Source organism: Python bivittatus, unplaced genomic scaffold, assembly GCF_059951505.1.
Source record: "Python bivittatus isolate LINGU-HERP-01145 unplaced genomic scaffold, Pbiv_v1 ctg000360_np1212, whole genome shotgun sequence".
In the NCBI taxonomy this organism is placed as follows: domain Eukaryota; kingdom Metazoa; phylum Chordata; class Lepidosauria; order Squamata; family Pythonidae; genus Python; species Python bivittatus.
In genome coordinates this window covers 745,189-768,798 of record NW_028277069.1, presented here as the reverse complement: position 1 = coordinate 768,798, position 23,610 = coordinate 745,189, and the positions used below count along the sequence as shown (strand labels likewise).

Genomic DNA, 23,610 nt, shown 5'->3' with positions numbered 1-23,610 from the left:
TGCTCGGCTTACATGATCAAGGACAGCAGTACATACCATCCCCCTGCCCCCGGAAAATGAGACAGAAGGAAGCATACATTTCTTTTCATTAAATTTTCAATATTATGAAAATCTGATAAGAGTTTACAGTAGAAATAGAATGATGGGTAGAGAGTGAATGTTTATGACCCAGTATGAAACCTTTGTTTAAATACAGTTGTAAAAAAATTTCAGAATCTCTATAACTTTTATATTTCAAGGAACCATAACCAATCCAAAATGGATCCCCTAGGATACTGTGTTAAAAACATGTCCATAAAAAGTTGAGTTTATTTCCCATGCTAATACAGCGATTTATGAACTGAAAGTATAAAAGAATGACAGTGGCAGCTGCAAATACTGGACATCCTTTGAGTGAATATATCAAATTCCCTAACAGTAACCAAGAGACCTAGATTCTCAAAATCCTATAAGCTTGGTGGGTTGAAAGGCAGAAAGGGTTACGTGAAAGAACCTTGGAGAATGGTTGAAAATGCAGCACTCTGAGCACTTTTTGGGAATGGGCATTCTTAATAGACCTTAAAAATAATCATTTTAATCCTCCATAAATAATCCTTGACAGAAATTGCAACTTCTTTATGTTTGCTGTAGTCAGCAGTGTTTTTCTTTTTTTCTTTTTCTTTTTCTTTTTCTTTTTCTTTTTCTTTTTCTTTTTCTTTTTCTTTTTCTTTTTCTTTTTCTTTCTTTTTCTCTTCTCTTCTCTTCTCTTTTCTCTTTCTCTCTTTCTTTCTTTTTTTTTGTGAGAATGAGAAAGATCACGTGATATTCTAATTCCTCTTTATTAGTTGCTCTCTGTGGTTGAGCTCAGGCCTGAAAACAATGATGTAGCATTTTGGCAAAAATATGCACCCCACTAATGCAGCGCTGGAGGACAGGATGGAGAAGACCTCCACGGCTACCATGGCCTTTCCTTTTGTGCTCAGATAGGCTGGAAAAAAGGAGACCCACACACTGCAGAAGGCCAACATGCTGAAGGTGATGAGCTTGGCTTCATTAAAGCTGTCAGGCAATTTACGGGCAAGAAAGGCCATGATAAAGCTGGCAAAGGCCAAGATCCCCATGTAGCCCAAGATGCAGTAGAAGAAGGAGGCTGACCCCTCATTGCATTGCAAAATCATTTCTTTGGCTTCTGAGTGCATGTCTAACTCAGGGAATGGGGGAGCTGTTGACAACCAAAGAGCACAAATACATACTTGGACGAGAGAGCAGGAAAGGACAGTAGAAAAGGCCAATCTTTTCCCCACCCATTTCCTCATCAGAGATCCTGGTTTCGTGGCCATGAAAGCGACCACCACTGTGATGGTTTTGGCCAGGACACTAGAAATGGCCACTGAGAAGGTGATGCCAAATGTGGATTGTCGGAGTTGGCAGGTCACTTGGCCAGGTTGGCTGAGGAAGAAGAAGGAGGAAAGGAAACAGAGCAGAAGAGAGACAAGGAGGGTGTAGGTGAGGGCCCGGTTGTTAGCTTTAACAATGGGAGTATCCCTGTGCTTAATAAAAGTTCCAAGAACCCAGGATGTCAGGGAGAAGAAACAAAGAACAGTGGAGGCTAAACCAATTCCTAATACTTCTTCAAAAGTGAGAAAGACCACCACTTTCTGAATACATCCTTTCTTTTCTTTATTTGGAAAATGATCTTCTGAACATTCAATACAGTCATCCATATCTGGAAGAAAAGTGAAGGAATTTGTCATCTATGCATTCCACATTTTGGAAAATTACTTTCTGAGTGAGTGCCAGCTGTTATTCATTCTGAGCTCTCGCCACTGTTTAGCAGTTTGATCATGCCGATATGAAAATGCAGATTTTTCTTAATGGTATCTTTAAGGATTGGCATAAAGAAAGTACAAAGGGAAGGGAAGTTATTCTTTGAAATACAGCCCTTTCTAAAATGTTCAAATTTATTACAATATAGACAATTTGGACTTTTCCCATTTTTCCAAAACATGGAGAAGAAACTGTGATGATCAACGTAAGACTTTAGTAACAGAAGCAGAAGTCCTGACTCTCAGGTGCAAACCAAGATAATTCATTTAAACTCTTCTAGGTTAATGCCTTCCTATGGAGTATGAAAACGAAAGAAACATCAGTATTTTTATTTTGAAAATTAAGTGGAGAGGAGAAGCAAAAGTAACCACATAATTTTACTGTCAAGATAAGAAATGTATATTAGTCTGAAATCTGTTTTTTATTATGTTTCTGTGTTCTACATGGAGAACCTTAGTCGATTTTACAAACACCCACCCTAAGTGGCTTTGATGGTAGAATATCTGATCCATTCACAAATCTTTCTTTGTTTGCTGAAGCTTCTTTGCTTTCACTTACTTTCAGGTTTTCATGGAAGATAAGGCTGGGAATATGGCAGATAATGTGGAAAAAATGTCTGCATTTATTCACAGCTACACTGACCTGAGCCAATCAAAAGTTTGGTTCTTGAGTGTTACACAATCATTGGTAAAGAATGTCATTGTTGGTTTAAATTTTAATTAGAACTTGATTCTTCTTAATTCTATATGATCTATAAAATCAGAGATTAGAGGTTCTCAAATCATCCTTTAATTTGGACAGAAAAGAAAAAGAAGAAACAAAGTTCTTGTATTATGCCAGTGCCCATCGACTCAAATGACATTTTTTGGGGGGGGGGGGGTAAAAAAGAAAATAGTTTGTCCTTGTCTTTTTCCAGCACACTTTTTCTTTAATTCCCAGCCTGCTCTACAAATACAGTATTATCTGGCTGCTCATCTCCCATTCAAATATTCATTAGTTCAGATATTCATTAGCTGGAATAGTATGTTGTCATCACAAGTTATGAAGATAAGATCATAAAGTAAGAGACAGCAATATACAATTATTTTTAAAAAAATGCTTACTATATCCTGAGTTTATAAAAACTCATGATATTTTGTTCACTGAGTGAACAATCTTTTGGTGTTCTTTCTAATCCTTGGAAAGAACACCAAAAACAAATGAGGTTGAAAGTGTGAAACATATATAAATAGATATGGATCATGTGATCATATAAGACCTATGGCTCAATGCATATATATATTGTGTCTGTACAGGAAACACTACCTTCAGGAATCTTATGGAAAAATCATGACACCTGAACCACAGATTGGGATCCACAGGTATAGAATTGAATATTCACCCTGAAGAACTAGTACAATTAATAATTACATGCATCCTAAAATAGAGTATTACAGTTCGCTTAAGTCTGTAGAATGAAAAATTGGTGGAATATCTAACCTACCATTTTGATCTGAGATCTTCCCTTCTGGGCATGGAAGACAGTCATAGCAACAGAATTCTTTTCCTTCAGCCCCTTTCTTCCAGGATCCAGGGGGACAATGGTCATTACACCGAGAAAGTGGAAGAACCTGGTCACACACATGAAAGGTTTTGCAAAAAGATATTTTTAAAACAGTATCTAATTCTTCTCCTTTAAGGGGGCAAAGCATTCTTCACTTCCCAAAGAGTTAATGAATTTTATCTAGTTGGTTTTATACTATACCTTAAAAAGATATTGAAATTACTAGGAGGTATAAAAGGGCATGCTTGAAGAAAGGCAGTGTGAGTAATAAATGTGCATTATGAGAATGTTATGTAAACATTTCATATCCTAAGATTTCATTTGGAACTGCAAGCCAAACATGAAAACCTGGTTTTTTTTATTATAATGAAATTTTGTCAGTATGGTAGGTGCTTTTTGAATAACCTTTGAATATAATATACCATTTTTTTCTTTCAAAAACAGAAATTAGATTCTAAATAGACTGTATTAAAACATATTGAACACAGTCTATTTAGAAACATGTTCATGGGATCATAATGGATAAGATATAGTCCCTTCAAATAGCCCATACCTGGTTAAAAGCTGGGTGCCAGACAATCAAATCTTCATCAGTGAATAATTCTTTCACTTTTGGAGCATTGGGATCTAATTTTCCAACTCTAACTCTCTGAAGGGATCTGTTTGGAAAAGTGATCAAGTTGATGAGATCAAATCCACCTGCTGCTTCACGTTTCTCATTCAGGAAAACTCTCTCTCCAGCTGAATTGTTAAAAGAAATGCCTTGGAGAAGTGGATGGAGCTACTTGAAACAGAATGAAAGAGAGAGGGAGTTGAAGGGACCAGTATATTTAAGTTTCATTCATTCATTTTTTTCCATTCCTGTAACAAATATAAAACAATGCCCCCTAAAAAATTGATTATATCTTATATATATTCTATGAAGTGTAGAGGTCAGTTCTATTATTAATTTGATATGATTTCCAGGAAAGATAGTAAATGATGTCAATAAACAAAAGCAAAATGAAAACAGGCTTCTGAAATGATTTATCTTCCTTCATAGATAGATAGATAGATAGATAGATAGATAGATAGATAGATAGATAGATAGATAGATAGATAGATGAGAGAGAGAGGTAGAGGTGATAGATATTCTTTCAAAAATAGGGTTGTTCCAAAGCGTTGAGGCCACAGCTGAAGGGGACATGTGTCAGTCTATTCGTCTTGAACCAGATAGGGACACAATGCTCAGCCTGAAATATTCATCAGCCAAGCAGAAGTCTCTTGGAGAATTGCTAATTAATGGACAGGACAATTGAAAGTAAGGTAACTTATTATATAAATAACTAAATAAATAAAGCAATACTCCATTTTAATCATCTCTTACTATGCAAGCTATGATGTTTTCCTACATAAATCATTCCAACATCTAAGCCATGATTTATATAGTAGCTTCTCAATGTTCATACATAACTTTATGCCACTGGCAGAAACTATTGGTGCAAAGGGTAGTTCTACACTAAACTGCTCATTGAAATGAAAGCAGTGTCCAATGCAGAGAATACCTGCCAAGACTTCAGATCTGGAAAGTCAGTTTTTTTACCCATCATCCTTTTTTTCTTATTGAACCCCAACAAGATTAGAGCATGCAAAGCATGAGCCACAGCATAAACACTGTTGTAGACACTGTAGCTTTGGCCAGTCATTTCCATTTCAAACACAGGCCCAGGAAGATCCTCCAGCTTCTTCTCCCCAGTGCACTGCCTACTGGGCATTTCTTGTAAGTCTGGTTTTGGAAATGAACAATCAAAGGATTGTTCCCAAACATCCTGACGAAACCCATCTCTGGAGTCTGAATAAGGGTTTATGGTCTGAAGAAATTCCTTGAACCCATCAACGGCTCTTGAATGAATGGTAAAGGAAATAGCCCCATGGAACATGTTGAGGTCCCATGTGATTTGAAAGCCTGATAGTATGAAATCAATCTGGGTAGTCATGATCCACACCTTTCTAAATAATGAAGTTTGCTTATTTTCAAGATCTGTTATAAATGTGACACCTGTGAGCCACATGATTGTCAATGAATCTCCATAGACAAGAAATATATTTGCTTTGCTATTCATTAAATTAATAGAAATTCTTGAGATTGTGCTCTGAAGTTCTCCATAGTCTTCGAAGTGGACTAGTGGTGAAAGTCTTTGTATGAACGATGAGCAGATTCTGTTCTGTGAAAGTAAGGGCTGCATTTTCTGTAAGAAATGTTCTCCATTGTTGTTATCAACAGCAAAAATCCCAATCCATGTCCACCTGAAATGATGAAGCAGTTGGATAATCCCAATGTACTGATGGTCCTCATTTGGGACCATGAAATATAGTGAAGATAGCTTACTTTTCTGAAATTCCTCTTGGACTAATGAGCCATATGTCAGCTAAAAGAAAGTGCAGTAGTATTCTGTTGAGTTGTTACATCAAAGCTGACCTTTTCTGATCTAGTTTTCATGTAAAATATAAATAACGAAGGATTTTCTTTCTTTCTTTCTTTCTTTCTTTCTTTCTTTCTTTCTTTCTTTCTTTCTTTCTTTTTGTGGAATTGTTTCAAAATATTAATATTGAATGGAATTTCTAGGAATTATTTGAAACATACATAATAGTTAAATTGTTTTAATAGGAGCAGAGAACACTACATTCACATCTTCTATCTGATCTGGAATGCCCCTGGATACTCTGGGACATTCACTTCTATGACTGGCATTGTAGCTTCAGAAAATTGCGTTAAGCACACTACCTTAAACTCTGCAGAAAGTCTCAATAGAATTCTAAGCCTAATATCCGATACACATTAATTATGCCATAACAACAAGGTACAAAACATTTTTTTGTGGAATTGTTTCAAAATATTAATATTGAATGGAATTTCTAAGAATTATTTCAAAAACATAGTTAAATTGTTTTATTAAGAGCAGGGAATACTACTTTCAAATCTTCCATCAGGTATGGAATGTCCATGGATACTCTGGGACATTGACCACAATGATTGGCTTTGTAGTTTCAGAAAAGAGTGTTAAGTACTCTACCTTAAACTCTGCAGGAAGTCTTAACAGAAATCTAAGCCTAATGTCCAATGCTCATTAACTATGCCATAACAACAAGGTACAAAAAATTTTCTCCTCCACCCCTGCATACTTACTTGTGGAATCTTGTAGAAACCTGCAGTTTCAGCTATATAAGATGATGTATGGGAACCTAATCCTCCAATGATGGCCATGAGATTTTTCTGAATATCACATTTGTAGTTGGGGACAATTGTCTTGGATTTGAAGAGCAGATCCAGAGTGCTGCGGTAGGTCATCCTTGGGTTGTAGTAGCTGTCATAGATGTGGAACCCGAGAGTGATGTTAGGTAAGATCTTGGGGTTCATGTTGATCTCCTGCACAGCAAATACCAAAGCAAGGACGTGTTGGTATAATTTTGGAATCACCCTGTAAATAGATTAAGCACGCTCTTTACAAAAATAATGTTCCAATTGTGTGGTCATTCTTTGTAACTGACTAACAGAAATTGTTATCTCTGATTGAAGTATAATTTTGTAAACAGACCATATATATTTTGCAAATACTATTTTCTTTCACATTTTTCACACCACAGGGCATATTATGCTAATTTCTAAAGTTTTAATAGCAGTGTTCATTTTAATGTAGACTGGGATGGCAGCAAGTAATCTGTTTTCTCTTTTCTCCTTTCATTTAGATTTCTAGCGACTTCACTGAATTCAAAAGAATTTCAGATTTAGGGTGAGATTCTCCCTAGCCTCATACATTTTGCTCCTCTCCATCTTTTCAGTTCTGAAGGAAATCCCATGAGAATTCCTTATTCTAAACTCCTCAGAGTCAACCTCTGTGATTTGTGGCCTTTATAAGCTGCAACAGACAGAAATGATAAAATATATTTACTCTATCACCAACTTTCCCTATCTGTTTTGTAAAAATAGAATGCCAATAGATTTAGCTAAACTCTCATATTTATTTATGTTTTATGAAGAAGAGTAGTGTAGAATTAGCATTCTTCTTTTAATAATCATATTTTCCCAAAATGTACTTTCTTACAAGAAATCCAATAATGAAATATAAAGAAAATTCCCTCTTCTCTCACCTGTAAAAATCTTTCAAAATGCAAAGAACTGTTACCGTTTCATACACAACTCTACATTTTCTATGTAAACAGCTATTAATCATATAAGCAATTCTTTGGGATGTTTGTAAGGTCAGGTAATTCAAAGAAAGTTCCTTACATTGGTGAATCATAAAGATTTAGGAAAGGATGCTGTTTGAATGGAAGTTCATAAAAATGGTAAACCAGGTGAGACACTATCCCACCAATGACAAGGTCACCAGGCTGGTACCACTCATGAGGTACAGGGAAAGCATCACTTGCAGGACAGCTCAGAGTAGCTCTTTTGTTCACAAGGAACACCAGGAGCAGCAACATTATGGCTCTCTGATTTTGGAGAAAAGATCTGGGTCTATCATTCAAAGAGAAGTTCCAGCATATGACACAGGAGGGAGAGAACTTGTGGAAATGAACCTCAGAGAGTCAGCATTCCCCCTTCCTGCCTCTCTGTGGCTCTAGAAATGTTTATATAGATTGTTTTTGACTTACTAGTCCCTTCTGCACAGACCTTTTGCTGTTTTGGCCTACTAGAATAATACAGTGATTTCAGTAATTCATCAGGGACATAATTATGATTGAACCATTGGCAACTTGGCAATTTTTCTTCATATAAGTGATCAACATCTTTCTCTATGGTGGGTGACATAATAAGTGACTGAGGTTTAATTTGTTTTGAAAATACCTTGAAAAATAGAACTGAGAACATAGAGAATGCAAAATTGCCCTAATTTGAGAAATCACAACCAATGTTTAATTCCCTCCTAGAAAAAATCTTCCCTTCTGGGCATGGAACAGAGTGATAGCAGCAGAAAGGTCTTCCTTCAGCCCTTCTTTTCCATCGTCGAATCCTTCCTGCATGGTTTTTGCATCTCTCAGAATTCCTCTGTTGCTATGCCTTTAATTGATCCTGAACATTTGAAAATGGCTCATTGGCTCCCAGCAGTCCTTGCTCTGACCCCCCCCCCCACATCTTCTGGAATAGCAGAACTGCAGCAAATGAAGCAGTTGTGCGAAGGAGTGATCACGAGTATTCTAATGATCAGGATTAGACAATGGAAATTGTCTAATCTGGATTAGATGAATGACCAGCAACAATACGTAGTACTTTACTGATTAACCATGAAGCCATATCGGAATACAAAATATAAAACACAGAAGAGTAATAAGACCACATGTTAAAGAATAGAATAAAAGAAATAAACAAATAAAAGAAAATGAAAATCTAATTTCCGTCTCACCCTACAATTGAACCCAATCAGAGCCACATATGCAGTTTTCAAGTGTACTGTCTAGTTCAAATAAAGGGCCCTGTTATATGTAAGTTTTGGATTCTGACCGCACATGGAATTTCTTGTTTTAATATATGGATCCCAATAGCTCATTCATCTAATGTGTGGCCAAGATTCCAATCTGTTTCCTTTTTATACAATTAACATCAAATAATGTATGTGTTACTCTACAACGCATGACTCATTTATATGGTGTAAGCAGATAAAGGAACTCAACTCAGCTGGACTGTTTCACTCTTGTTCTTGGGCTGGACCTGCCATCAATCTTGCCAGACTCAATCTGTACTACTGCAGCTGGCTGATATACCCTGGAGGTTCTAGGGAGTGGCTATCCTAAACCTGTTATGCTTCCCACACTCCCCCTTGCAGATTGGTCTCCTTTCCATTCCTGGAATGCACCCTCTACTTCCGGTTAGCCTTACTTTCTGTTGCTATCTACATCACCCTCCTCTTCCTAGATACATTCCATCACAAGATCCCAGGAGAAACATCAGAGCTCTCCTTCCAGAGGAGTACAATTCTACCAACAGCTGAGATACTTTGCAGAACCCTCAAATTCCAAGGCCTCTAGTAGAGGACATGAGATTGAAGGCATGTACCACCCATAGAGGTTAGAGGTGATGTATATATAGAGAGAGAGTAGCTGGATAACATATTTGTTAAAGCACCACCTTTGACATAGGAGACCAGGGTTCAACTCCCAGCTGGTACCTCCCTTACCAGTAGGGGTTCTTGGGCAAAGACCCCCTAATGCTTCTCCTGCCTACAACAAAGATGACAGTGACATGAACTAAGAGAGTCATCCCAGTTCAGATGTTGTCCAGATTAACAAGGTCTGTGTCAGATGTTGGGGAACCAGGACAATCTGATGATAAGTGGGCTTCTGGAAGAAACCATAGATGGATGAAACAAGAAAACGTGGAATTGATGGAATGCTACTACAACAGTAGACCTAATGAGAGGGGATATATGGAACATATGAGTGAATTATGGATGGACAGAAGACCTACATCCACACTAATTGAGAAACAACCTGTTACCCAGTGCTTCAACATAGTGAAGAGGAAGCTGCTCTCACAACTTGAGATAGATCAACTACACATTACATCCTGGACTCAAGAAGACCCAGAAGAATCATGGGATATGCAGCCAACCCTTGAAAGTGGAACATCACTGCCACCCCCTGCATTACAGAGCACAACAGTGGATATGAGGCATAAGGTTATGGATAAACTAGGTACAGTCAACTCTCAAGACCGATTACGAAGGCTCAGTGGAGGAGTACCATCAGATAGTATTTTTATTATGTATCATATTTATATATGATAAATGCTGGAAGATGCCAATAGAGCCCCCATGACAATCCCTAGCACCTCAATAACTCAATGAACTGGTATCTGCTACAGCTGCTGTAATCCTCAAAATGCTTGGTTTACATGATCAAGAAGAACAGCAGTAACCCACCCCCCCCTCCGTAAAATGAATTTAGAGGCTAGATCAAGGCAACTCGGAGAGAAGTTAGTCAGCTGGTGCAACTACAGAAGGGTATGGAGATTAAGGATAAGACTCAGTTAATGAAAAAATACAAGGACCTTACTCCATCTCAAGCCCTAGAGACTGCTAAACAAAGGCTCCTAGCACTGGCTGCCCAGCTAAGGAGATACACCAGAGAAGCAGAGGCCAAGAAGATAAATGTCGTCCTCTCCAACAATCTTCCAAAATGTACTCCCAACTGTGGTGCAACCACACAGTAACAGCAGAGCCACCAGCAGCAGGAACTGAACAGTACTGGAAGAACATATGGGAGAAAGAGAAGGCACATAACAACACTGCAAAGTGGCTGCAGGACCTGAAAGCAGACCACAGCAATCTCCCAGAACAGAAACCAGTTACCATCACAGTAACAGACATCCAACAGACAGCCAAGAACATGAAAAGTTGGACAGCACCTGGCCCGGACATGATCCACACCTACTGGCTAAAGAAACTAACAGCAGTGCATGAACGTCTAGCAGCACAGATGAACCAACTGCTAGCAGCAGGCTCCCACCCAGACTGGCTAACACAAGGAAGGACAGTGCTAATCATGAAAGACCCTCACAAGGGAACAGCACCATCCAACTATCAGCCAATAACCTGCCTCCCCACAACATGGAAAGTTCTATCAGGCATCCTAGTCACCAAGCTACAAGGCCATATGGGCCAGTTCATGAGCACAACTCAGAAGGGCACTGGGAACAACGCCAGAGGCTCAAAACACCAGTTGCCCATAGATAGAGCAGTCACTGGAGACTCAAGGTCTAGGCAGATTAATCTGAACACAGACTGTATTGACTACAGGAAGCCTTATGACTCAATGCCACACACATGGATCTGTGAATGCCTGGTGCTATTCAAAGTCAACACAACACTAAGAACCTTCCTCAAGAACTTAATGGGACTGTGGAAGGCAACACCAAGACAGCTCGCACAACTGGCCATCAAATGCAGCATATACCAAGATGATGCACTGTCCCTGCTACTGTTCTGCATAGGCTTAAACTCCCTCAGCCAGATAATCACATGGACTGGATATGGGCACAAGTTCAAGCATGGAATCACCATAAGCCTTCTTATGTAGATGTCTTCTACATGGATGACATCAAGCTGTATGCTTAGAGTGGATGAGACATTGAATGACTGTTCCACCTGACACAGATCTACAGTGAGGACTTTGGGATGTCATTCGGACTGGAGAAGTGTGGCAAGATGATACTAAACAGAGGGAAGGTAGTTAAGACTGATGGGGTGGAACTACCAGTGGGCCAGAAAGCAGACATAGAGACCAGCTATAAGTACCTTGGTATCCCACAGTCACATAGGAACCATGATGAAGAGGCAAGGAAGACAGTAACATCCAAGTACCACCAAAGGATAAGACAGGTCCTGAAGAGTCAGCTCAATGGGAAGAGCAAGATCCATGCCATCAACATGTACGCCCTGGCAGTCATCAGATACCCTGCCGGTATAGTGAGCTGGCCAAAGGAGGACATGGAAGCTGCTGATGTGAAGACCCAGAAGCTCCTCACAATGCACAGAGGTTTCCACCCAGGTCTAATGCCCAGAGATTGTACACCAGTTTAAAGAGGGTGGGCAGGGCCTGATGAGTGTCAAAGCCACTTTTCTCGATGAAACCTGGAGCATCCAGGAGTACATCACTAAGATGGCATCCAAAGATGAGCTGCTGAGACAATACCTGAGGCAGTAGCAGACATGGGAGGAAGTTCAAGCAGAGAAAAACTGACCAACAGGTTTCTACAAAACAAGCAATGCCATTCTCTGAATTTTAGTTACAAATCTGTCAGAAAAGTTCAAATGCATGCAATATGAATTCCATTTAGAATAGAAAACAAACTGAGGTATTTTTTTTAAATAATTGATTACAAATTGAAATATAGTGAACTCTACTTTGGATGCAATATTAAGCACAGTTACCTAGGTGTAAGCTGAGTTGAATATAATTGGATTGACATTCAAATAAACATATGGAATGTCACTGTACATTTCCCCCCCGTTTCAGTATAGTTCTCTATGTATGTAATGATTCCTTTTTGTGATCTATAGATATCACTGTTCCTGTCTCCTACCTCTGACTTCTGCTGTGGTGACTCATTTGTGATCATAATGTTGTTCCAATAAGACAGTTATGCAAGTTTGAGATTAACAGCAGATATCAGTTTGGTGAAGAAGATATTTTGTTTGTTAGATGCACACACCCACTAGATGCTTCAGTTTGAGGAATGATTCAGTCTGGAAAGTATCAGAATTTCTCCTTGGATTTAGGGTTCCTTCAGAAGTAAAATGTATGCCTTCCATTACTTAGAATGGGAAAACCAAAAATGACTGCATTTGCTTTTTTAAAAGAATAAGATGAAATTTGCAGGAACATAGAAGAATACAGGATAATAAAGAGAACTGGGAAAGAGGACTTAAGAGGAAGAATCCATATGATGATGACGTTTTGGCCTAGAATACTACATTTCAGACACATAGTTTTGGAATCTTTGTGCAAAGGGAGCCTGGAAGAACCATAATAAAGATTTATTAGTCCTGCTATTAGCCCACAACATTGATGAGAACTGCAAATCTTTGCCAAGAAATGTACCCAGTTTCAGAGAAATAGGCTGCACAGGATTTGAAATTAGGCTCTCGTAAAATTCTGATTTTTTTTTTTTTTAATTGTTCCCTTTGAGAAAAGTGCCTGCAAACATTGGGTAGACAGCACCAACATTTTTATCAGGCTGTCCACTGTCACCTCAAGGTGAAGTTTGGAGATAATATCATTTATCATCCAATGTTCACTACATTTAATCACATTGTATACCATTTTCCCCAGAAAGGTATCTGAGGATGGGTAAAAGGAACTTTCCAAAAAGACACAGACATAAAGACACAGTTTTCCTCTAAATTACAATGAAGTTTGTTGCTAGAGTGCTTTCCAAGTAAATAATTTGCCCTTATTTCTAATATACACCATGACTTTACCCTATCAAGCTAACTAGCTTACAGTTTCTTTATCAACTTCTTTATCAAAATAAAGATCACATTAAGTTCCAGTCCTTGGTGAGAGAAGTCAATGTAAAAGAGAAGTTGGATATTTTTTTGATGAGATCAAGAATTTTATATTTTTGATTTTTGAGAACTTTGAGGAAGATGTAGCCTGGATCCATGGATATGGACCAATTTCAGGTTGTCAGCTTAATGTCTAATTTCATCTCTCTTGAAAACTATTGATCAATGTTTACTGTAAAATGTTTATTTCTAGTGCCTGCTCTGATCCTCATCTTGGTACCCACTTCCATACCTCATTAAATCCTCTGTGCCACATAATCAGGTTTTCATTCATCAGGAGCTCTTTTCCCTCTGAAGCATCTGGGTCCAGCTTTCCCACTTTCACTCTCTGGAAAGATGTGTTTGGGAATATGACCATGTTAAGGATGTCAAATCCACTCTCTATTTCCTATTTATTATTGAAAGATGCACTTTCTCCAGCTGAGTTGTTAAATGAAATACCTTGAGGAATCGGATGGAACTAGACAAGAAGGAAACAGTGAAAACTGAAGGAGAGTACTGAAAGTACTTTATGTGTGCTTAAAATAACATATTAGAACATTTGTATGACTCTTTCAATACTTGATTTTCATATGTAATTTCTAGCAATGTGTCATATGTATGTTTCCATTTTTCCTCTAGATCATGTTGGGCCGACCATGTCATGATTAACTGGAATTAGTGTTCTGAACTAAGAAAGCCTATTGTGGGGTCAGATCATGTCCAGATCACCCTCTAGTTTGGAGGATCCACCTTCAAAAACCCATCATCCATGAAATAATGGATATGGTTTTGTCCAGAAGAGAAAAGCAGTGTTCTAGAATTGTTCCAGGACATTATTTTGTTATATGACTCCTTAAGAGGCCTCACTTAGCTCAAGAAACATAAGGATTTACATAAAAATAAATCCACTTTGCCCTGTCACAATGATAACAGAGAGAGGTGAGGTTGAAGGAAGACAAACTCAGCTTTAAAAAAGTAAAAGAAAAAAAGAAAGATTTACCCAGTGCAGTATCTACTTTTTTGTTCAGGTCATTCTGATTCTTGAAGCATAAAACAACAAATGATTCCAGGCATGGAGCTGGCCTTGCATTGGTGTGACATAACAGTCTCTTTAACAGCAGCATCCACAAGAAGAGTCCGCATTTTCCTCTCTTCAAGGAAGTAAATATTGCATCTGTGTGAGTTTCTCCTTTCGCCTCATCTTGTATCTCTGGGGGCACATGTTCACTGGCTGGCATAGGGATGGCAGCTGATATTCCAACTCAATCTTTCATCACTTCCCCATCACAGCAACCTTGAGCTCCTTCCGTTCTTTTGAGCTTTCAGGGTTCTTCTTCTGAAGAGCAACAGACAGGATCCTATACCTGCTTAGATCATGTTTTTCCATTATTCCATGGAAAAAATCTGTGCCCGCTCCCATCAAGAGAATCCTAAACGTCTGGGTTTATGTGTGTATGTGTGTGTGTGTGTGTGTGTGTGTGTGTGTGTGTATATATATATATACACACACACACACACACACACACACCCCCAGTGGAATACTTACAACTTTTTCCCCAGGTATTTTCATCTTGGAGATCCTTCCCTGTATAAGAGGTGTGTGTGTGTGTGTGTGTGTGTGTATTTATGTATGTATATGTATATGTATATGTATATGTATATGTATATGTATATGTATATGTATATGTATATGTATATGTATATGTGTGTGTATGTATGTATGTATGTATGTATGGATGGATGGATGGATGGATGGATTTGGTCCAAATTTCACCTTTGCTTTTTATGTCAAATGCCACCATTCTAGTCTCAAGCCAAACCAAATCAATCTTTTTTATCGTCATTGGCCAGCATACACTTCTAATAAAGGATGAGGCAGGAAGAAGTATCCATTTCATTTCATTTCACTAAACTTTCAGTATTATTAAAAACTGATAATAGGTTACAGTGGAAATAGAGTAATGGATAGAGAGTGAGTGGTTAAGACCCAACATGAAATCTTCTTGTAAATACAGTTGTAAGTAAAAATTTCAGAAACTATACATTTTCCATTTCAAAGAAATTTAACCAATCCAAAATTGATACACTATGATACTGGGTTGAATATATATTCACAAAATGTTAATTAGCTTTTTACTATATTTACACAGTGGTTTATGAATTGAAAGTATAAAAGCAGCTGCAACTACTGGAAATCCTTTGAGTCAATATATCAAATCCCGTAACAGTAACCAAGAAAGCTAGAATCTCCAAGTCTTGTTAACTTGTGTGTTGAAATGGAGAAAGGCTTAGGTCAAAGATCCTCGGAAAATGGATGAAAATGCAGCAGCAGCAGCACTTTCTTTGCAATGGGTGACTGTAATAAATCTTAATAATAACAATAATTCTCCATAACTCCTCCTTTGACAGAAATAACAGCTTCTATATGTTTCCTATAAACAGAAAATAGTCAGCAATTCTCACAGCATGAAAGACCACAGGATGTATTAATTTCTCTTGGTTAGTTGCTCCCTGTGGTTTAGTTCAGGCCTGAAAACAATGATGTAGCATTTTGGCAAAAAGATGCATCCCACTAATGCAGCACTGGAGGACACGATGGAGAAGACCTCCACGGCTACCATGGCCTTTCCTTTCGTGCTCAGATAGGCTGGAAAAAAGGAGACCCACACACTGCAGAAGGCCAACATGCTGAAGGTGATGAACTTGGCTTCATTAAAGCTATCAGGCAATTTACGGGCAAGAAAGGCCACAATAAAGCTGGCAAGGGCCAAGATCCCCATGTAGCCCAGGACGCAGTAGAAGAAGGAGGCTGAACCCTCATTGCATTGCAAAATCATTTCTTTGGCTTCTGAGTGCATGTCTAACTCAGGGAATGGGGGAGATGTTGACAACCAAAGAGTACAAATACATACTTGGACAAGAGAGCAGGAAAGGACAGTAGATAAGGCCAATCTTTTCCCCACCCATTTCCTGATCAGAGATCCTGGTTTCGTGGCCATGAAAGCCACCACCACAGTGATGGTTTTGGCCAGGACACTAGAAACGGCCACTGAGAACGTGATGCCAAAAATGGATTGTTGGAGAAAGCAGGTCACTTTGCCAGGTTGGCTGAGGAAGAACAATGAGGAGAGGAAGCAGAGCAGAAGAGAGACAAGGAGGGTGTAGGTGAGGGCCCGGTTGTTGGCTTTAACAATGGGAGTATCCCTGTGCTTAATAAATATTCCAAGTACCCAAGATGTCAAGAAGAAGAAACAAAGATCAGTGGAAGCTAAACCAATTCCTAATGTTTCATGCAGGTTTAGAAAGACCACTGGTTTCAAGATACATCCTTTTTTTTCTTTGTTTGGATAAAGATCCTCAGAACATTCAAAACAGTCATCCATATCTGGAAGAAAAGTCAAGGAATTTGTCATCTATGCATTCCACATTTTGGAAAATTACTTTCTAAATAGGTATTTATCTTCTATTCATTTTGTGTTTTTCCAGTGATTACCACTTTGAGAAAGTTTATATGAAAATGCAGTTTTTCCTCAATTATACCAATTAGAATTGGCATAAAAGGAAGTACAATGGGAAGGGCAATTATTCTTTGAAATGCAAATCTGTGCATTTCAGAATTATTTCAATATACTCGATGTGGATTTTTCCCATTTTTCCAAAACATGGAGAAGAAAACTGTGATGATCAAAATATGACTTTAGTAACAGAAGCGGAAGTACTGACTCTAAGGTGCAAACCAAGATAATCCATTCAAACTGTTTTATGTTTCCTCTTTTCTAAACACTGAGTAAACTAAGGAAAGGTCAGTCTTTTTATTTGGAAAAAAGAGGTGGGGTCCAACAAGCAATAATAAGGATGTAATTTTACTGTCAAGATAAGAAAGGTATATCAGTTTGAAATCTTTATTTTATCCTGACCTTTATGATGCTTCTGTGTTCTATGTGGAGAACATTAGTCGGTTCTACAAACACCAACCCTATGTCCCTTTGATGTTGGAAAATCTGATACATTCATAAATCTTCCTTTGTCTCCTGAGCCTTGTTTGCTTTCATTTACTTTCAGGTTTTCATGGTAGATAAGCTCAGATAATGGCAGATCAAGTAAAAAAAAGAATGTCTGCATTCATTCACAGCTAAACTCACCTGACTCAATCAAAAATTTATTTGCAGAGCATTATACTATTATTTGTAAAAACTGTGGTTTCTTCTTTAAACTTTAACTAGAATCTCTATACCTTTTTAAAAAGAGGAGATTAATGGTCCTCAAAGCATAATTTAATCTGGGCTAAAAAGAAAAACAAAAAAGAAAAAGAAGTTTTTGAGTTAAATCAATGGACATAGACTCGGATGTGAAAATTGTGATGATGTCATAACAGAAGCACAAGTACTGACTCTGAGGTATTCTTTTTTTTTGGTTAGAAGAAAGTACTTTGCACGTATCTTTTTCCAGCACATATTTCCCCTAATTCCCAATCTCCTCCACAAGTTATAATTGGCTGGTAATCTCCCATTCAATCTTTTTTAGGTCAGATATTAAAGATGACATTAAAAATATATCCTGAGTTTACAAAAATTTGTATATTGTTTACTGAGTGAACAAACTTAGCAAAAAGAATCCCAAATGCAAATTAGGTTGAACTTGTGACAAACTGATAAACAGATATAATTATGTGATCAGATAGGATGTATGGGTCAATGCTTATATATTTTCTGCCTGTATTGGAAACACTACCTGCAGGAATCTTATGGGCAAACTTTGACTCCTGAACAAAAGATTGTGATCCATGGGTATAGAAGTGAATATTCTCCCTGAAGAACTAGTAAAATTTACTGTTTAAGTCTATAGAATGAAAAATTGGTGGAATGTCTAAACTAGAACTCATAAAACAACTAATTACAAATAGTTGTCTACTTAAGACCATTCATTTTGCGACTGTTCAAAGTTACCACAGTACTGAAAAATGTCATGACCAGTCCTCACACTTATGACTGTTGCAGTGTCATGTAATCAAAATTTGGACACTTGGCAACCGTCATATATTTATGATGGCTGCAGATTTCTGGGGCCACATGATCACCGTTTGAGACATTCCCAGCCATCTTCCAGCAAGCAAAGTCAATGGGGAACTATGTGATTTACTTAATGATCACTGCAAAAAATGTCGTAAAATTGGCTGCAGTCAAATGTTCACTCCCTTAAGGATCATTACCACTTAACAATGAATTTTCCAGTGCCTATTTTGGTTGTAAGTCGAAGACTACCTGTATATGCATCCTTAAATAGCGTATTACAGTTTGGTTACGTCTATAGAATGAACATTTGGTGAAATATCTAACCTACCATTTTGATTTGAAATCTTCCCTTCTGGGCAGGGAACACAGTCATAGCAACAGAATTGTTTTCCTTCAACACTTCTCTTCCAGGATCCAGGGGAACAGTAGTCATTACACAGAGAAAGTGGAAGGACCTGGTCATAAACAGAAAAGGTTTTGCAAAGGGAGATTTTGAATATGGTTTCTAATTCTTCTCCTTTCTTGGGGTAAAGAATTCTTGTCTTCCCAAAGAGCTAATGAATTTTATCTAGTTGGATTTATGCTATACTTTAAAAAGAAGTTGAAATTACAAGGATGTGCAAAAAGGAGTGCTTGAAGAAGGGCAGGGTGAGTAAATCAATGTGCATTATGACAATGTTATGGAAATGATGGAACTCCTCTGATTTCACATAGAATTGCAATGCAAATATGGAAACCTGACCTTTACATTGTAATGTCATTTTGTCAATTTGGTATTTGCCTGCTCATGGACAACATTGTACAGAACATGCCATTTTTTTCTTTCAAAAACAGAAATTATATTTCAAAGAGACTATGTTCAATCTGGTTTAACAGACAAAGACATCTTCAAGGGATCCTGATGGATCAAGAGATAATCTATTCAATGAGTCCATACCTGGTTAAAACCAGGGTGCCAAAGGATTGTGTTCTCCTCAAAGATGAGTTCTTTTCCTTTTGGAGCATTGGGGTCTAACTTTCCAACTTTAACTCTCTGAAAGGATCTGTTTGGAAAAGTGATCATGTTGAGGATGTCAAAGCCACCTGGACCTTCTCTTTTGTCTTTAAAGAAGACTCTTTCTCCAGCTGAGTTGTTAAAAGAAATCCCTTGAAGAAACTTGTGGAGCTACTTGGAGGAGGATAAGATACAGGGAGTCAAAAAGAAAACAATGCATCAGGGCTCAAAGTATGAATGTTTCTCCAACTTTTACTCCTACTTTGCGAGAGACCAAAGAACATTTCCTGGCTTGAAAAAAGGAAGAAGAAAATGTCAACCCAGGAAGAACTATAAAGAATTGAGTTCTAGAACACACTCTCATTTTACTAATTAATTACTACAAGTACTTTAAAGCACCAAGCTCAGCAATTCTGCTGGAAGTTTACCGTAAGTATAAAAATGCTCACATTTCATAAAGGTGTCTTGGGCACAAAGCAAAAAAAGACTGCCTTCAGAAACATCTCCACTGAATTCTTCTGGGAACCAGGCTGGATTAATTTACAAGATAGAGCAATTCTAGATGGAGATGAAATGGTTATTTATGGAACCAAGGGGGATACAAAACTCTCATTGACTGGATTGAAATCTGCAAAAGCAAATTCATTTTCATCGTCTTTTATTCTGTAACTTCTTAAGTCTTCTTACACTAATAACTTTGTTGCCTCAGTATCTATACTGATAAGTGGCTGTAGGCCAGGGCAAACAAACCCTAATAAGATGTGGATGAGTATGACTATTCACTAAAACAAAAGATAGGTACAGCATGGAGAGATTACCTGCCAAGGCTGCAGATCTGGAAATTCAAACCCTGGAATTTCTCTCTGTTTGGATCTGGATCTCACTATCTCCTGCAAAGAATGTGCTACTGCATAAACAGCATTGTAAATATTGTAGCTTTGGCCACTCATCTGAAACTCAAAGAGAGGCCCAGGCAGATTCTCCAAATTCTCTTCTCCACTACAAGTTTCACTGACCATTGAGGCTGATTCTGCATTCAGAAATGAACACTCAAACAATTGTTCCCAAACATCTTGAAAAAATCCATCTTTGTGGGTCGAAGGTTTGATGACTTGAAGAAATTCTCTGAACCCTTGAACTTCTCTTGAATGAACTGTAAAGGAAAGAGCCCCACTGAACATCTGGAGGTCCCAATTCCTTTGAATTCCTGTCAGTATAAAATCAATTGGGTTCATCAGAATCCAAACCTTTGTAAATGATGCACTCTCTTTATTTTCAGGATCACACAGAAACACGACACTTCTGAGCCACACAATGGCAAATGATTCTCCATAGACAAGAAAAGCATTTGCTCTCTCATCTATCAATTTATAAGAAATAATTGAGATCAAATCCAGCAATTCTGAAAAGTCTTCCAAGTCGGGACGTTGTGGAATTTTTTGCATGAAAGCTAAACAGATGCCATTCTGGGAAAGCAATGGTGCCAGTTTCTGAAAAAAATATTCTCCCTTATTATTATCAAAAGCAAAGACTCCAATCCACGTCCATCCAAAATGGAGAAGAAGTCGTATAACTGCGGGGTACTGATGGTCCTCATTTGGGACCATGCAGTAAAGTGAAGATAGCTTAGTAGTCTTAAACTCTTCTTGGGGAAAAGAGCCATAGGTCAACTAAACAGAAGAAGAAGAAGAAGAAGAAGAAGAAGAAGAAGAAGAAGAAGAAGAAGAAGAAGAAGAAGAAGAGGAAGAGGAAGAGGAAGAGGAAGAGGAAGAGGAAGAGGAAGAGGAAGAAGAAGAAGAAGAAGAAGAAGAAGAAGAAGAAGAAGAAGAAGAAGAAGGAGAAGGAGAAGAAGAAGAAGAAGAAGAAGAAGAAGAAGAAGAAGAATCATCCTGAGAATCAAGGGGAAAATATGTAAAAATGATTGCTGGATGGAAACTGATTGAAGGTCTCTCTACACTGAACATTTCTCCAGTTCTAGTACACTATGGCTGTTCTGATGAACAGTACAAGCAAGTAAAACCTTAAGGTAAAATATTTTCTCACCTGTGGAATAAAACTTGATTAAAAACCAAGATTAGCTCACTAATATAGAGTTCCAGAACGCTCATCACCATGAACACCTTAGAATCTGCTAACTATCTCAGCATCTTAACTCTTCCCAGCCTAAGAAAATAATTCTTCAGAGCTAGACATTTTGGATTACCTTCTGTCCTTCTCTATGGTAGATATAATAAAATACCTACCCATAAAAGACTATCTCCAAGAGATTCTGGAGAAATAGAGACAGTCAAGAACATCTTCCTTTACTTCAAGTATTATAGAAATCTCCAATAGGACCATACAGCACCAATCCTCCAACAATTCCCAAGCAAAACACTTCAGTAATACTAAATTATTATCAAACACCAACCAAGACCTAGCAAGGAGACTTGCCACCTATCATCAGGTGGGAATCAAAATTAAGTTTATTGTTCTGTAATTTGTTTTAAATTAATTTTCAGATCTATGGTTGTAATAAAGGACTTTTTATTGTTTATTTTTTAATTGGATTACCTTAAGCCAATTTACTGAGTTGTGGGAAAAATTTGCAGAAGGGAAAGCAAAGAGGATAAAATTGAAGTCCTGCAGAAAGGCATGGCAAAAAAGGAATCTCTAATATTAATTACAAAAGAAGTCAATATTTCTCTCACCCCCCCCCCGCCCAAATTACCTGTGGAATCTTGTAGACATTTATGCTTTCTGCCATATAGGATGAGGTATCAGAGACAAGTGCTCCAATGATGGCCATGAGATTTTTCTGGCTGTCACATTTGTAGTTGGGGACAAATTCCTTGGATTTGAAAACCAGGTCCAGAGTGGTGCGGTAGGTCATCCTTGGACTGTAGTAACTGTCATAGATGTGGAACCCGAGAGTGATGTTAGGTAAGATCTGGGAGTCCTCATTGATCTCCTTCGCAGCAAAGGCCAAGGCAAGGACATGCTGATAGAATTTGGTTATTACACTGCCAATAGGTAAAATACATCCATTGAAAAATTAATTTATCAATTGTTGGAAGGTGGCATCATTTCTATATGAATAACAAACATTTCTGTCTCTTATCAATGTAGGAAGATGATAGCTTTTCTAAAATACTAAGTAATTTGTACAGAGTTCAAATATACCTTATATTAAATATTCCCATGATTTCCAAAAAAAGAAAAAAATACTACAAGAAATAGAAGTAATTTTTTTTTTAGGCTACCACATTTATTTTCTATCAAATTAGCACAAAATAGAATGATTCAGCAAGTATTACTCATTTTCTGTGTGTGTTTGTTTTGTGAGGAGTGATAATGCAGAACTTTTTTAAAAATTAGCTTAAGTTCACTAAATATTCTTCAAAAGACTTTTTGCACCAAAATTTCATATATTTCATTTGAAAGACTTTAACATAATGTAAAGAGAATTAGTCTGTATGTAATATAAAGGTTTTGTTTGTATACAAAAACCTGCATTTATGCTCATAAAAGCATTTAGTCATATAAGCAGTTATGGGGGATGTGGCTAAGATCAGAAAATGCATGGGAAGGAAATAAAATCCTTACTGTGGTAACTGATAAGGTTTTTGAGAAGGAAAGTCATTAAATGGAATTTCATAAAAGTAGTAAAAAATGCGAGACATCATCCCTCCAATAACAAGGTCACCCGGATGGTACCACTGATGAGGGATAGGGAAGGCATTACTTGCAGGACAGCTCAGAGTAACTCTTTTGTTTATCAGGAACACCAGGAGGAGCCACAGCATGACTCTCTGCCTATGCGGAAAAGCTCTGGGTCTATCATTCAAAGAGAATTTCTGGCAGACTAGACAGGAGGGAGAGAACTTGTGGAGATCAACCTCACAGTCAGCATTCCCCCTTCCTGTGTCTCTGTGGCTCTAGAAATATTTATATAGATTATTTTTGACCTCCTAGTCCCTTCTGCACAGACCTTTTGCTGTTTTGGCCTACTAGAATAATAGAGTGATTTCAGTCATTCATCAGGGACATAATTATGATTGAACCATTGGCAACATGGCAATTTTTCTTGATATATCTGATCAACATCTTTCTCTATCTTGGATGACCTAATAAGTGACAATGAATTGGTTTTGAAAATAACTGGAAAAATAGAACTGGGAAGGTAGAGCTGACAAAATTGCCCTGATTCTAGAAATCAGGACCAATGTTTAATTTGATCAATGAACC

The 23,610-nt window shown here is 37.7% G+C and overlaps 2 protein-coding genes across 2 annotated transcripts; both read right to left on the bottom strand.

Moving 5' to 3' along the window:
* Window positions 1-806: 806 nt before the first annotated feature.
* Window positions 807-7,813, bottom strand: LOC112542646 (vomeronasal type-2 receptor 26-like). The gene is made up of 6 exons (XM_088143663.1): window positions 7,617-7,813; window positions 6,516-6,807; window positions 4,932-5,757; window positions 3,903-4,090; window positions 3,290-3,416; window positions 807-1,705 (listed from the first exon to the last, which is right to left on the bottom strand). Exons 1-6 carry the CDS (start codon window positions 7,811-7,813, stop codon window positions 807-809), a joined length of 2,529 nt encoding a protein of 842 aa, XP_087999789.1.
* An 8,050-nt stretch (window positions 7,814-15,863) lies between these two features.
* LOC148215394 (vomeronasal type-2 receptor 26-like) lies at window positions 15,864-22,255 on the bottom strand. The gene is made up of 4 exons (XM_088143662.1): window positions 22,094-22,255; window positions 20,202-21,053; window positions 18,718-18,844; window positions 15,864-16,762 (listed from the first exon to the last, which is right to left on the bottom strand). Exons 1-4 carry the CDS (start codon window positions 22,253-22,255, stop codon window positions 15,864-15,866), a joined length of 2,040 nt encoding a protein of 679 aa, XP_087999788.1.
* Window positions 22,256-23,610: the final 1,355 nt, after the last annotated feature.